Below are 12,472 nucleotides of genomic sequence, written 5' to 3'. Positions count from 1 at the left end.
CTACTCAGGAGGCTGAGATCTGAGGATCGCGGTTCAAAGCCAGCCCGGGCAGGAGAGACCATGAGACTCCTATCTCCAATAAACCACCAGAAAACCGGAAGTGGCACTGTAGCTCAAGTGGTAGAGCACTCGCCTTGAGCTGAAGAGCTGAGGGACAGTGCCCAGGCCCAGAGTTCAAGCCCCATGGCTGACCAAAAAAAAAAACCTGGAAGTCTATAAAATAGTAAAAAGAATCATGGCAGCTTTAGCCAGTGAAAATGACTAGGATTTAAAACATTTTAATGAGAATACTTTGTCACTGACTTTGGACAAAAGAGAACTGCACGTTTAATCTGAAGCTGCTGTGGCATCAGGATTTTGCTCCTTGCTCAACAGGCTTTAGATGCCACTGCACTACTAACTCTCCTGTGCTCTTGAGGCACGTGCTGGACATATTCTCTTCTGTTGGAAGTCCTTGTGGCAGCTTCAGGGGCTTGATTCTGTGATGTAAGAAAAATGGGTTTAGAATTACATGGAATAACATAGTTAAAAACTGCTGAGAAGATAAACAACACACCTTATCAAGTGCTTGACAATTTTCAGTTTTGCATTCACTGAAGGAATGTTCTTGTGGACTTGAGGGGTATGTGCCTATGAACAGAATAAACAATGATATGTGTTAATTTAAAAAGCACAAGGTTCGAGGCTGGGAAGGTGGCTCAGTGGTAGAGAGCTTGCCTTGCATGCCTGAGGCCCTGGGTTCGATTCCCCAGCACCACATAACCAAAAAGAAAAAAGCCGGAAGTGGAGCTATGGCTCAAGTGGTAGAGCGCTAGCCTTGAGCTGAAGAGCTGAGGGACAGCACCCAGGCCCAGAGTTCAGGCCCCACGACCAGACCCCCCCCCCCAAATAAAAAGCACAAGGTTCTGTTTTAGGAAAACATTGAACTCAATGCTCATTTTGTCTAGACCAAACTTACAAATAAGTATGTTAAGTAATCATTTACATTCAAGAAACAATGAATATATACCATAAAGTTAAAAAAAATAAAATTAAAGCATAACATTTAAAGGAAATTTAACACTAATGACTAAAATAGTTATGTACCTTTTGTAATCCAAGCATCTTTATAATATCTTTTTCCCAATATGGACGTTTTTGTGTACTTTTTATTCTGGTAACAATGTGTAATTTATGTGGGTGCTGTGGATCCCCACCATACTTTTTATGGTCTTCAGGTGAAGCCTGAAACACCTAGAAAGACAATTACAAATAGAAAATTTCTTTTGTACCTCCTTACACTCATGGACACAGACACAGACACAGACAGACAGACAGACAGACACACACACACACACACACACACACACACACACACACACACCTACATTTCATTCTTCATTCAGAACCCTTACATAATCTTCAACCTCAAACACTTCAACCAGTATAGACTGATTCCTCAGACAGAGTCTAAGAGTTCCATATGCTAAGAAAATATCACCTAGTTAAGGATCTTGTTTTCATAAACTGAATCATAAAGCAAACAACCACATGTACTCAAGAATTCAAATGCAAGGACTACAGACTTAGAATATTACATCTGAAAATCTGAAATTTGAAATGTTCTAAAGCCCACTAAATTCAGAGAAATGCAGATTTTAGGCTTTCAACTTAGTATACTAAATTCATACAGTCTATGCAAATCTTCCAAAATCTGGAATTAAGGGTTAAGATGTCGAATCTTATTCTGTAAATCATATATATATATATGTATATATATATGATTTTTTTTTGTCATGGGGCTTAACTCTGGGCCTGGGTGCTGTCCCTCAGTTCTTCAGCTCAAGTCTAGTGCTCTACCACTTGAGCCACAGCACCACTTCCGGTTTTCTACTGTTATATTGGAGATAAGAGGCTCATAGACTTTTTTACCATGGCTGGCTTTGAACTGCGATCCTCAGATCTCAGCCACCTGAGTAGCTAGGATTATAGGCGTGAGCTACCAGCACCCAGCTTAATAATATTTTAAAAAACCCAAAAAACAAAAACCACAAAACTGAAAGACTCCCTTCCTAAAAACCGATTTCCCTCTCAGGTTTCACAAACCTAAACATACTTTTTACTATACAACCCATCAATGGGCTCTAGGTATTTGCCCCAAGAGTAGGAAAGTTAGTCCACACAAAGACCTTCACACAAGCATTCATACAGCTTTATTATTACCAAAAATAGAAGCAATTAAGAAACCCTTCAAGAGTTAAATGCATAAATAAGCTATGTGAACAATACACTGGAATATTATGCTGCAATAAGAAATAAGACATAAAAAGCCAAGGAAAAACCATCCTTTACAGACATACTGTGTGATTTCAATGATGTGATACTCTATAAGGGCAAAAGGATAGCTGGACACTGGGGGCTCACATCTGTAATCCTAGCAATTCAGGAGGCTGAGAAATGAGGATGATGGTTCAAAGCCAGCCTGGGTAAGAAAGCATGTGAGTGTTATCCCCAATTAACCACCAAAAAGCCAGAAGTAAGCTATGGCTCAAGTTAGAGCACCAGCTTTGAGCAAAACAAACAAACAAACAAAAAAAAAAAAAACCTAAAAAGCCAAGGGGCAGTGCCATGGATCCGAATTTAAGCTCTAGTACCAGCACAAAAAAAATTAAAATAAATAAAACTATAGCCAGAGTGAAAACACTAGTGGTTGCCATGCTGTAAACTATGATGTTTAGCTGATAATGTGTCAGAGTTGTTTTGTCAGTTTTAATGATAGTACCATACCAATACAAGTGATGTTAAATACTAAAGGAAATTGTTTAGGATGGGGGAAGAAAGTACATAGGAATTCTACATCATTTCTGGTTAATTTTTCTTTAAACTTAAATGGCTTTATAAAAAAGAAAAAGGCCTATAATTAAAATGCAAACTAAAAAAATAATAAGACAAAATGAAAACCAAAATCAATGGAGGGCTTAGTCTATGTTTTCTGAAAGAATGATAAAAGGAAAAGCTGAAAGATTCTAAGTAGCAAATATTGACATGGAAAGGGAAAGTGAAAAACTGAGTGGGCAGAAGAGGCCATTGTTTTCTCAGGATAATGGTGAGACAAAAATGCAAGGAGCTACTTAGCTACTAGCTACTTGGGCTTAGATCTCAGAATTGCAGTTTGAAGCCAACCTGGGCAGGAAAGTCTGTGAGACTCTTATTGTCAAATATACTCAAAAAAAGCCGGAAGTAGCACTGTGGCAAGTGGTACAGCACTAGCCTTGAGTCAAAGAAGCTCAGGCACAGTGCCTAGGCCCAGAGTTCACACCCCAGGTCCAGAAGAAAAAAAAAATGCATGGAATCCAAAGGATAAAAAAAAAAAAAAAGCCTGAGGCTGGGACTCAGTGCTAGAGCGCTTGCCTTGCATGCATTACGCCCTGGGTTTGATTCCTCTGTACCACATAAGCAGAAAAAAGCTGGAAGTGGAGCTGTGGTAGAGAGCTAGCCTTGAGCTGAAGAGCTGAGGGATACTGCGCAGACCCAAAGTTCAGGCCTCACAACAACAACAACAAAAAAAGCCATGAACAGCAAATAAACTAAGAAATACTAGAAACCTGTTTGTGTGGAAGGGCAGCAAGGACAGGTAAGGTTTATATTGGTTGAGTAATTGATTGCCCATGCTGGGGCTTGAACTCAGGGTCTTGTGTTCTGTCTTGGTTTCTCCCTCCCACAACTGGCACTCTACCATTTGAGCCACACCTCTACTTCCATTTTTTACTGGTTAACTAGGATTAGATTCTTTCCGACTTATCTGTCTGGATTGTTGGGCTTGTTGTTGATCCTCCAATCACAGTCTCTTGAGTATTTAGGATTATAAGTGTGAGCAACTGGTGCCTGGTCACACTTTTTATTTGCAGTCATCATTTTCATTAATCTAGTATGTTTTATTCTGCCCTACAATCTATATCCACATACTATTTCACATTAAGAGTTCAATAATACGAAACAGGTATCCCTTAAGATTTTATTTAAAAAAAAAGTATCATTGAAAAACAGAAATAGAAACCACATTTCCTACTTTATCTGGAATTCTTGATCTGGTAACTTTATGACGAATCCAATCTGTACCAATGAGGGACTCCACACCTTTTGTCACAGTCTAAAATAAGATATAAAACATTTGTACTTTTAGAACATCTTTTGTCACAAATATGACATAAAACATGTTTGTGTGTTTTTAAGAAATCTATATTGTGTGGTAATCTATACTTACCAACCTTTAGGTAACACAAGTCTGTTCTGATCTAACCTACAATCTATAGATTTACCTCAGCTTATTAGGTAAATGAACATATCCCATCTAACCCACTGAAGTATTATAAAGGGCCAGACAGTAAATACCTTCAGGTTTGGAGCTACCCAGTGTCTGTTCTCAAGAATTGACTCTGCTCACATAGAGAAAAAACAGTCAAAGTCAATCTGCAAACAAATGGGCCTATGTGTCACTAAAACCTTATTTATAAAATCAAGTGTCATTGTATTTGTACTGAAGATCATGATTTACCAATTTTTGCTTTGACAGCTTTGACAAAATAAACCCAAATAAACACAAAATAAGATTGTTTTCTTTCTAGTCCTAACAATGCCACCACAATGCAATTCTTCCTCATTTCATGCCTGCTCTATATTCCTACAAACCTATTATTCTCATTCACTACCAACCTCATAATAGAGCAAGACACTTTGTGCATGGGGAATAATCATTCCCTTCCAACCTTCCCAGCATTGCTGAGAGGGCATAAACAGAAAAACAAATTGTTTAAATAGGGATACAGGTGGACCCATTGCAACAATGAGATGTACAAGTTGTTATGTCGAAAAATGAACTTTACAACTTTGGCTGGGGGGAGTGGGGGGGAGGAAGATGGGAACGGATAGGAAGGGGAAACAAAGGAGGAGGCCACAATGCTTGATAAGAAATGTACTCATGGGCTGGGAAGTTGGCTCAGTGGTAGAGCGCTTGCCTTGCATGCCTGAGGCCCTGGGTTCGATTCCTCAGCACCACATAAGCAAAAAGAAAAAAGCTGGAAATGGCGCTGTGGCTCAAGTGGTAGAGTGCTAGCCTTGAGCTAAAGAGCTGAGGGACAGCACCCAGGCCCAGAGTTCAGGCCCCACGACTGGACCCCCCCCCCCAAAAAAAAAAAGAAAAAAAAGAAATGTACTCATTATCTTGCCCACGCAATTGTAACTCCTCTATACGGTATTTTCATAATAAAAAAAAAAAGAAAAGAAAAGAAGCAGGACTGGGATGAGACAGAGGACACATGAGTTTCTAATCCTGGTTCTGTTGCTTTATAGCTTTGAAATATAACATTTAGAGGCTCAGTTTCTATGGCACTGAAGAGAAAACAATATTGATTCTTCCATAGGATTAATCTGAAGTGAAGATAATGTATTGAAGTAGCTGACATTATTATAATCCATAGCCAGTAACAGGTCTACATCAAGGCCCAGTATGTACCTGTTTGTATCCAGCCTGGTCCTTAGGGGTACATCAGTCTATACAGGTACATTTGGTAAAAGGTCAATAAGAAGGAAATACATGAAAATAATAGCATGTCTCTCTTCTCTGGGAGCTTCTATTCTATCTTACTAAATTTTACTGCTTTTCTACGAAAATTTCATTAATTCAAGGGTATCCCCTATAACTTTAGGGGAAGATTAAGACTGACAAAGGGAATCCATGGTAGCCACTTAAAAAAATTTTTTTTTTGGCATGTTCTCTATAAAAAGGTGTTTTGTGATGGAAAATCTTTAAGAAGAAAGTAGACCAAACAAAAAGGACTGGGAGGGCTGGGAAGGTGGCTCAGTGGTAGAACGCTTGCCTTGCATGCTCGAGGCCCTGGGTTCGATTCCTCAGCACCACATAAGTAAAAAGAAAAAAAGCTGGAAGTGGCGCTGTGGCTCAAGTGGTAGAGGGCTAGCCTTGAGCTGAAGAGCTGAGGGACAGCACCCAGGCCCAGAGTTCAGGCCCCACTACCGGACCCACTCTGTTCAGTATTTTTACAATAAAAATGTATTAAAAAAAAAAAAAGGACTGGGGTTACAGTTAAGTAGTGTAGCATCTGACTAGCATGAGCAAGACCCTTGGTTTGATCCCTGGGACAACAAAACAACAAAACCTAACAAAATTAACCCTCAATATTAAAAAAGACTAACATTTTAAAAGATTACACATGTGTATATGTGTGTGTGTGTGTGTGTGTGTGTGTGTGTGTGTATGTGTGTGAAAGTTTTGTAATTACAACCTCCCACCATCAACAACAACAACAACAAAAAACCAACCAAAAACCCTAAGGAATAGGGGAGGAAAAGAATTCTTGAATAGATACTTACCTGCAGTCGGCCTGGGGGTGTCTGGACTACTGAACGCAAAATCCCTGCCATAAAGGTAGTCCTGTTCTCTGTAGAGGCTGTGAGAAGTAGAAAACAGACTCGCCAGTCAAATATATCTTAAAAGTGGACAGATTTTTTTAATGTTAAAAACTCAGGTAGTAATTGTATATTAACCACATCCTATTGCCCATGTAACTAGGAAGTGGGAGTTTTCTACTGCTTTAAACATCTTCAACAATGAGGGCAGATAGAGAATGCTGTAAGGGTACCACAGAAAATCCAATCTGAAAAAGATCCCAACTCATATAATTGACCACCCTTTTAACTTTGTGTACAAGAAAAATAAATCCTAGAAAATTCTCATTTATCCAAGCATAGCAGGCTATGAAGAAATTTGTGCAGCTAGGTATTGGTGGCACATGACTGTAATCTAATCACTCAAGAAGCAGATTATATGCTCTAGAACTCAATTCTATATAGTTTAATCTAGTGCATTTTCCCTAAGTCATAACACCTTTCTATTCAAAGGAGAGCTTACTCTTTTGCTTATTTGTAAATCAATTCTTAACATACTTATATTGCTTCTGTAGTCTAAATGATTTTTAGATACACCAAAACAGCTGCAGTCCACATGCTGATGTGTTCTGAGAACAGAACAATAAGATTCACAAATTGTATTTTATCCTGGATAGGATACTTAATTTATGTGTTTCAATTTTTTTCTGTAGAAAAGATCATAGCACCTTGTTTGGAAATGAGCCGCTTTACAAAGCACCTGAAACAGTAACCCTTGATAAATAATACTTTATTATTAGATTATGAAGTTAGTATCCACCAGATTCTAGCTCACTCAAGCTCTGCGAGTTTTTTGTGATGTAGACAAAGCAGGGAGTTGTAAGAACTAACCAAGATGTTTCCTAAAAGACCTAGACCTCAAAAAAAAAAAAAAAAAACTCAACCACATTCAGTGATGGAACCAATCTAATACTAAATTATTTTTACCATACTTCCTCCAAAGTTCAGCCTTATATACTAATTCAACTCATTTAGCTTCGTACTTCCTTAAATTTTCCTCCTATTCCTAAGACTTCAATGAAAGCCTCTGCACTATGCTTCTTACTTCTAATCCCCTAATAACTTTTTTCTGTAACAGCAGTTAAGTCACCTCATTGAATCAGGTTACTGTGATACAAACTTTCCAAAGAGCCAGGTTTCTCACAGCTAAAGTAGGTAACACGTAAGAAAGAAAGGCTAGAACAATCTTTGTACACTTCATTAGAGGTAGAACTCTTGTTTACTTTTCCAGAGCTACTAATGGATATGGAAATAATTATACATATATAGGCATATATGAAATAGTTCTTTTAGCTGAGAAGACTTAAATCAATAGCATCTAGTAATAATAAACACAGCATCCAAATTTTGGTTTTATTTTGTGCTGGTCCTGGGACTTGAACTCAGGGCTAGGGCACTGTCCTTTTTTGCTCAAGGCTAGCGCTCTACCACTTGAGCCAAAACTCCACTTCTGACTCTTTGGTGTTCAATTGGAGATAAGAGTCTCCCAAACTTTCCTGCCTAAGATGGCTTTGAGCCACAATCTTCAGATCTCAGCCTCTTGAGTAGCTAGAATTACAAGTGTAAGCCAATGGAATCTGGCAGCTACTGGCACCTGGCCAAATTTTGGTCTTTAACAGCATTCTCTAATAAAAGGAACCAGGATTTCAAGAAATGGCTGGTAATGTCTGGTGCATCTTGTAGTACCAGAACTACAAAGCAAAATGCCAGGAATATGTTAAAGAGAGACTGAAGCCAAATGGAAAAATTCCCAACAGCAAACAATTAAAACATTAAAAAAAAAAAAGGTAATGAAGTATTTAGCTTATAGTCTAAACTACAAATAACCACTAAGGCCATACTGATATGACTAAGTATATTTTAAAAAGCAAACTTATGGTCTTGGGCTTTCTAGGTAGGAGCTATACCACTTGAGTCAAGCTGTCAGTCCTTTTTACTTTGGTTACATTTGAGAAGAATTTCACTTTTTACCCATGCAAAAATAGATCAATCCTTTGATTAATGCTTCCTGCTCTAGTCTGAGGCATACACCATGTCCAGCAATATCTGTTGGGATGGGGGTCTTTTTGGGGGGGCTGGCGGGGAGTCTGGACTTGAACTGTGATCCTTCCAATCTTAGCCTCCTGACTTAACTACTATTTCAGGCATGAGGCCACAGCATCCAACTAAGTGAGTAGATAAATTCATGAGGGAATAGAAACATCCTGTACAGAAGAATTCTACATAATTTGTGTGGATTCTCTACTTTCAAGGAAGTATAGCAAAGCTCTTTTAATATGAGTTATGGTTAATAACTTGCTTTCAAATAGTAAAGTACAGAAAAGAATGCTAACAAACATTACCTCAGTCAGGCCATTAGGATTAATTAACATAAACTGATAAAAGTCAAGTGGGTAACATGTATACTTAATAGGGTACATACTGAAAGTGTACCCCTCCCCCCATCCTGGGCTTGAATTCTGGGTCTGGGTGCTGTCTCTGAACTTCTTTAGCTCAAGGTGAGGGTTCAACCACTTGAGTCACAGTGCCAATCCAACTTTTTTTTTTGGGGGGGGGGTCCAGTTATGGGGCCTGAACTCTGGGCCTGGGCGCTGTCCCTCAGCTCTTCAGCTCAAGGCTAGTGCGCTACCACTTGAGCCACAGTGCCACTTCTGGCTTTTTTCTTTTTGCTTATGTGGTGCTAAGGAATTGAACCCAGGACCTCATGCATGCAAGGCAAGCGCTCTACCACTGAGTCACCTTCCCAGCCCCCCAATCCAACTTTTTTGAGTAGTTTATTGGAGATAAGAGTCTCACAAACTTTCCTGCCTAGGCTGGCTTTGACCTGTGATCCTCAGATCTTAGCTAAGATTTCAGGTGTGAGCCATTAGTGCCCAGATCTTCCTCCTATTTTTAAGAGAAAACCACATTGTTCAGGACAACATTGTGAAAAACACTTGAATTATCAAATGTAATGGGGTATCCAGGGCAGGAGCCTAGTAAACAAAAGGCATTGGGAAAAGCTATGGAAATATGAATTTAAGAAGTATGAGCATTAGTTAATAAGGCATTATTGGTTCACATGTTGTAACAAATGTATCATACTAATATATGATGTTAATTAAAAGGGAAATTGGGTGTGGCATTTGTAGGAATTATCTTCACAATTTTACTGGGAATCTAAAGGTAGCTCAAATAAAGTTCATTTAGCTGGGCACCAGTGGCTCAGGCCTGTAATCCTAGCTATTCAGGAGGCTGAGATCTGAGGATCGCAGTTTAAAGCCAGCCAAGGCAGGAAAGTCCCCCTGACTTTCATCTCCAATAAAACCACCAGAAAATCCGAAGTGGTGCTGTAGTTCAAGTGGTACAGTGCTCACCTTGAGCTGAAGAACTCAGGGACAGCACCCATGCCCTGAGTTCAAGCCTCATGACGGACAAAAAAAAGTTTATTTAAAACTCTGAACTACATAATTTGAGGATAGGAATGGGAGGGGGAAGAAGGGAGACCAATGGAAGAGGTGACAATGAACAAGAAGCACTGTCCTCATAATCTGACTTACGGAATTGTAACCTTTTGTACAAGTACATTGTCATCATCACAACATGAAAACCTTCAGTGCCTTTCCATTTAATCACAATGAGAACCAATGCCCTATGTCTCCACATCTCATTCCCCTGCACATCACTGTCAACTTCCCCAGCCACCTGTCCCATCCCCTCGGCCTTTATTACTCTGTCTTTATTACTAAAATAGCTTGACCTCAAACTAGTACAGCAGAGTACTCATTTGGCTAGAATGATACTGACCTAGCTAATCTTTTTCTTTCAGTTGGTGGCTCAAATTTCACCTCAGTGAAGTCTATCTTGATCACACTCCTTAAAAATCTCGCCAATATAACTCCATTCCTAGTCCCTGTTATTCACCTTGTTTTCTTTTCTCATAGTACTTATTATGTTCTAACCTAATTATTTGTTGGGTTTGTTTAGTATGTCTGTCTCCACTCAAAGCACGATAAAATTTTCGATTTGTTATATTCACAGATGTATCTCAATCATCTAAGTATTTGCTCCATAGTAGGCACTCAATTTATTGAGCTGAGTGAAATTACAGACATCAGAAGGTATAAATAAAAAACCACTGTTTTTTTTTTTTTTTTTTTTTTGGGGAGGGGGTCTGGTCGTGGGGCTTGAACTGGGCCTGGGGCGCTGTCCCTCAGCTCTTCAGCTCAAGGCTAGTGCTCTACCACTTGGGCCACAGTGCCACTTCCGACTTTTTTTCTTTTTGCTTATGTGGTGCTGAGGAGTCAAACCCAGGGCCTCAGGTATGCAAGGCAAGCGCTCTACCACTGAGCCACCTTCCCAGCCCTTGTTTTTTTTTTTTTTCTGTGCTTGGAACTGAATCCAGAGTCTCATTCATGCTAGGTAAATGCTCTGCCACCGAGCTGCACCCCCAGATCCAAATGCTGTAGGGTTATGTATATGTATGTTGGGCCTGGTTCTAGAACTCAGGGCCTGGCACTGTCCCTGAGCTTTTTTTGCTCCAGGCCAGCACTCTACTATTTGAACCACAGCTCCACTTCCAGCTTTTTTTTAATGGTTAATTGGAGGTAAAAGAGTCTCACACACTTTCCTATCTGTGCTGGCTTTGAACTGAGCTCCTTAGATTTGTCTCCTGAGTAGCTAGGATTACAAACATAAGCTATCAGCACAGAGTTCAAAGGATGTGTTTTAATAAAATAGAAGTTTCTCTTATTAGGTACTGTCCTCTACTATGCAATAACTTTTCTCCACTTGGTCTTAGCCAAAAGATGGAGAACTAATAGAACTCTTGTGCAACTGCAAAATCAGGAAAACACTATGCATCACATAAGAAGTGTGGATCCATTTCAATTATTTTTAATTATTATTATTTGTGGTGATCCTGGGTTTGAACTCAGGACTCCAGGATGCTTTATAAGCTGAGCCATGTCCCTAAGTTCATTATTGCTTCAGTTATTGTTTGAAAAGCAATGTTTTTTGCTCAGTCTCAGGCTTTCATCTTCCTACCTATGGCCTATACAGTAGTGGTGCACCACCTTGCTAATTTTTTGCCAGGGCTGGCTTCCCACGTTGATCCTTCCAATCTCTACCTCGGAGTAGTTGGGATTACAGATGTGCAATATTGTCCGTGGCTCCATGTCTATTTTTTGAATGAATAAAACTGTGCATGCATAGATAGTCAAAAACATATGAACATACTCCTGTTTTGGCAGACTACCAGGATAATTTTTCTTATATTGCTCCTATAGTGCCTAATAATTTACAACGCCTATTCATGTAAATAGTTCTTAAAAAAATAATTTCTTAAGCCCGGTGCCGGTGGCTCACGCTTGTATTCCTAGCTACTCAGGAGGCTGAGATCTGAGGATTGCAGTTTCAAACCAGCCCGAGCAGGAAAGGCCTTGAGACTCTTATCTCCCCCCAATTAACTACTAAAAAACTGGAAGTGGCGGTGTGGGTAAAGTGGTAGAGCGCTCGCCTAGAGCTGAAGAGCGCAGGGACAGCGCTCCGGCCCCACGACCGTCATCATCATCATCATAATAATAAAGTTCTACTGATCTCCAACGCGGTTCTAAATTATGCATAAAACAGATACACAGAAAATGGTGAACGCTAAGCGTGAGTTCCCATTCCCAAGCGGTCTCCCCTGGGGACTCAGGGTTCAACCACCCCAGAGGAGGCGCTGCCCCTGGCGGGCTTTTCGGAAGCGTGGGATGAGATCCGTACGTGCTCCCATTAGGTCCCCGTGATCCGCCAACTCAAATGGATAGGGAAAACTGCTCGGCGTCGGCAGCCTTCCCAGATACTCACTCTTGGTGAAGACTGCAGCATTTACAGCGTGCAGCGGGCCAAAGGTCCAGCCTCGATTTCCCACCGAGGGGAAGCTGAGCAGAGGTCAGACCACGACGTGCTACCCTCGAGTCAGTCCGTGTGGCAGCAGCGTGCGCGCGGTCCTCGGTTCCGAGGGCGAGCACCTCAGTTCCGGCCCAGTCCCGCCCATTCACAGAGGACT

At 40.3% G+C, this 12,472-nt stretch overlaps 1 protein-coding gene across 1 annotated transcript; it reads right to left on the bottom strand.

Moving 5' to 3' along the window:
* Positions 1 to 262: 262 nt before the first annotated feature.
* LOC138824176 (large ribosomal subunit protein uL30m) lies at positions 263 to 12,402 on the bottom strand. The gene is made up of 6 exons (XM_070017844.1): positions 12,271 to 12,402; positions 6,367 to 6,443; positions 4,049 to 4,129; positions 1,087 to 1,233; positions 557 to 630; positions 263 to 479 (listed from the first exon to the last, which is right to left on the bottom strand). The coding sequence occupies exons 2-6, from the start codon at positions 6,415 to 6,417 to the stop codon at positions 350 to 352; spliced, it is 483 nt and encodes a 160-aa protein (XP_069873945.1). The 5' UTR covers positions 6,418 to 6,443; positions 12,271 to 12,402; the 3' UTR covers positions 263 to 349.
* Positions 12,403 to 12,472: the final 70 nt, after the last annotated feature.

The sequence above is a fragment of the Dipodomys merriami genome, unplaced genomic scaffold (assembly GCF_024711535.1).
Source record: "Dipodomys merriami isolate MVZ:Mamm:240054 unplaced genomic scaffold, mDipMer1.0.p SCAF_1277, whole genome shotgun sequence".
Classification (NCBI taxonomy): Eukaryota; Metazoa; Chordata; class Mammalia; order Rodentia; family Heteromyidae; genus Dipodomys; species Dipodomys merriami.
This window is presented reverse-complemented; position numbering and strand designations above follow the sequence as displayed.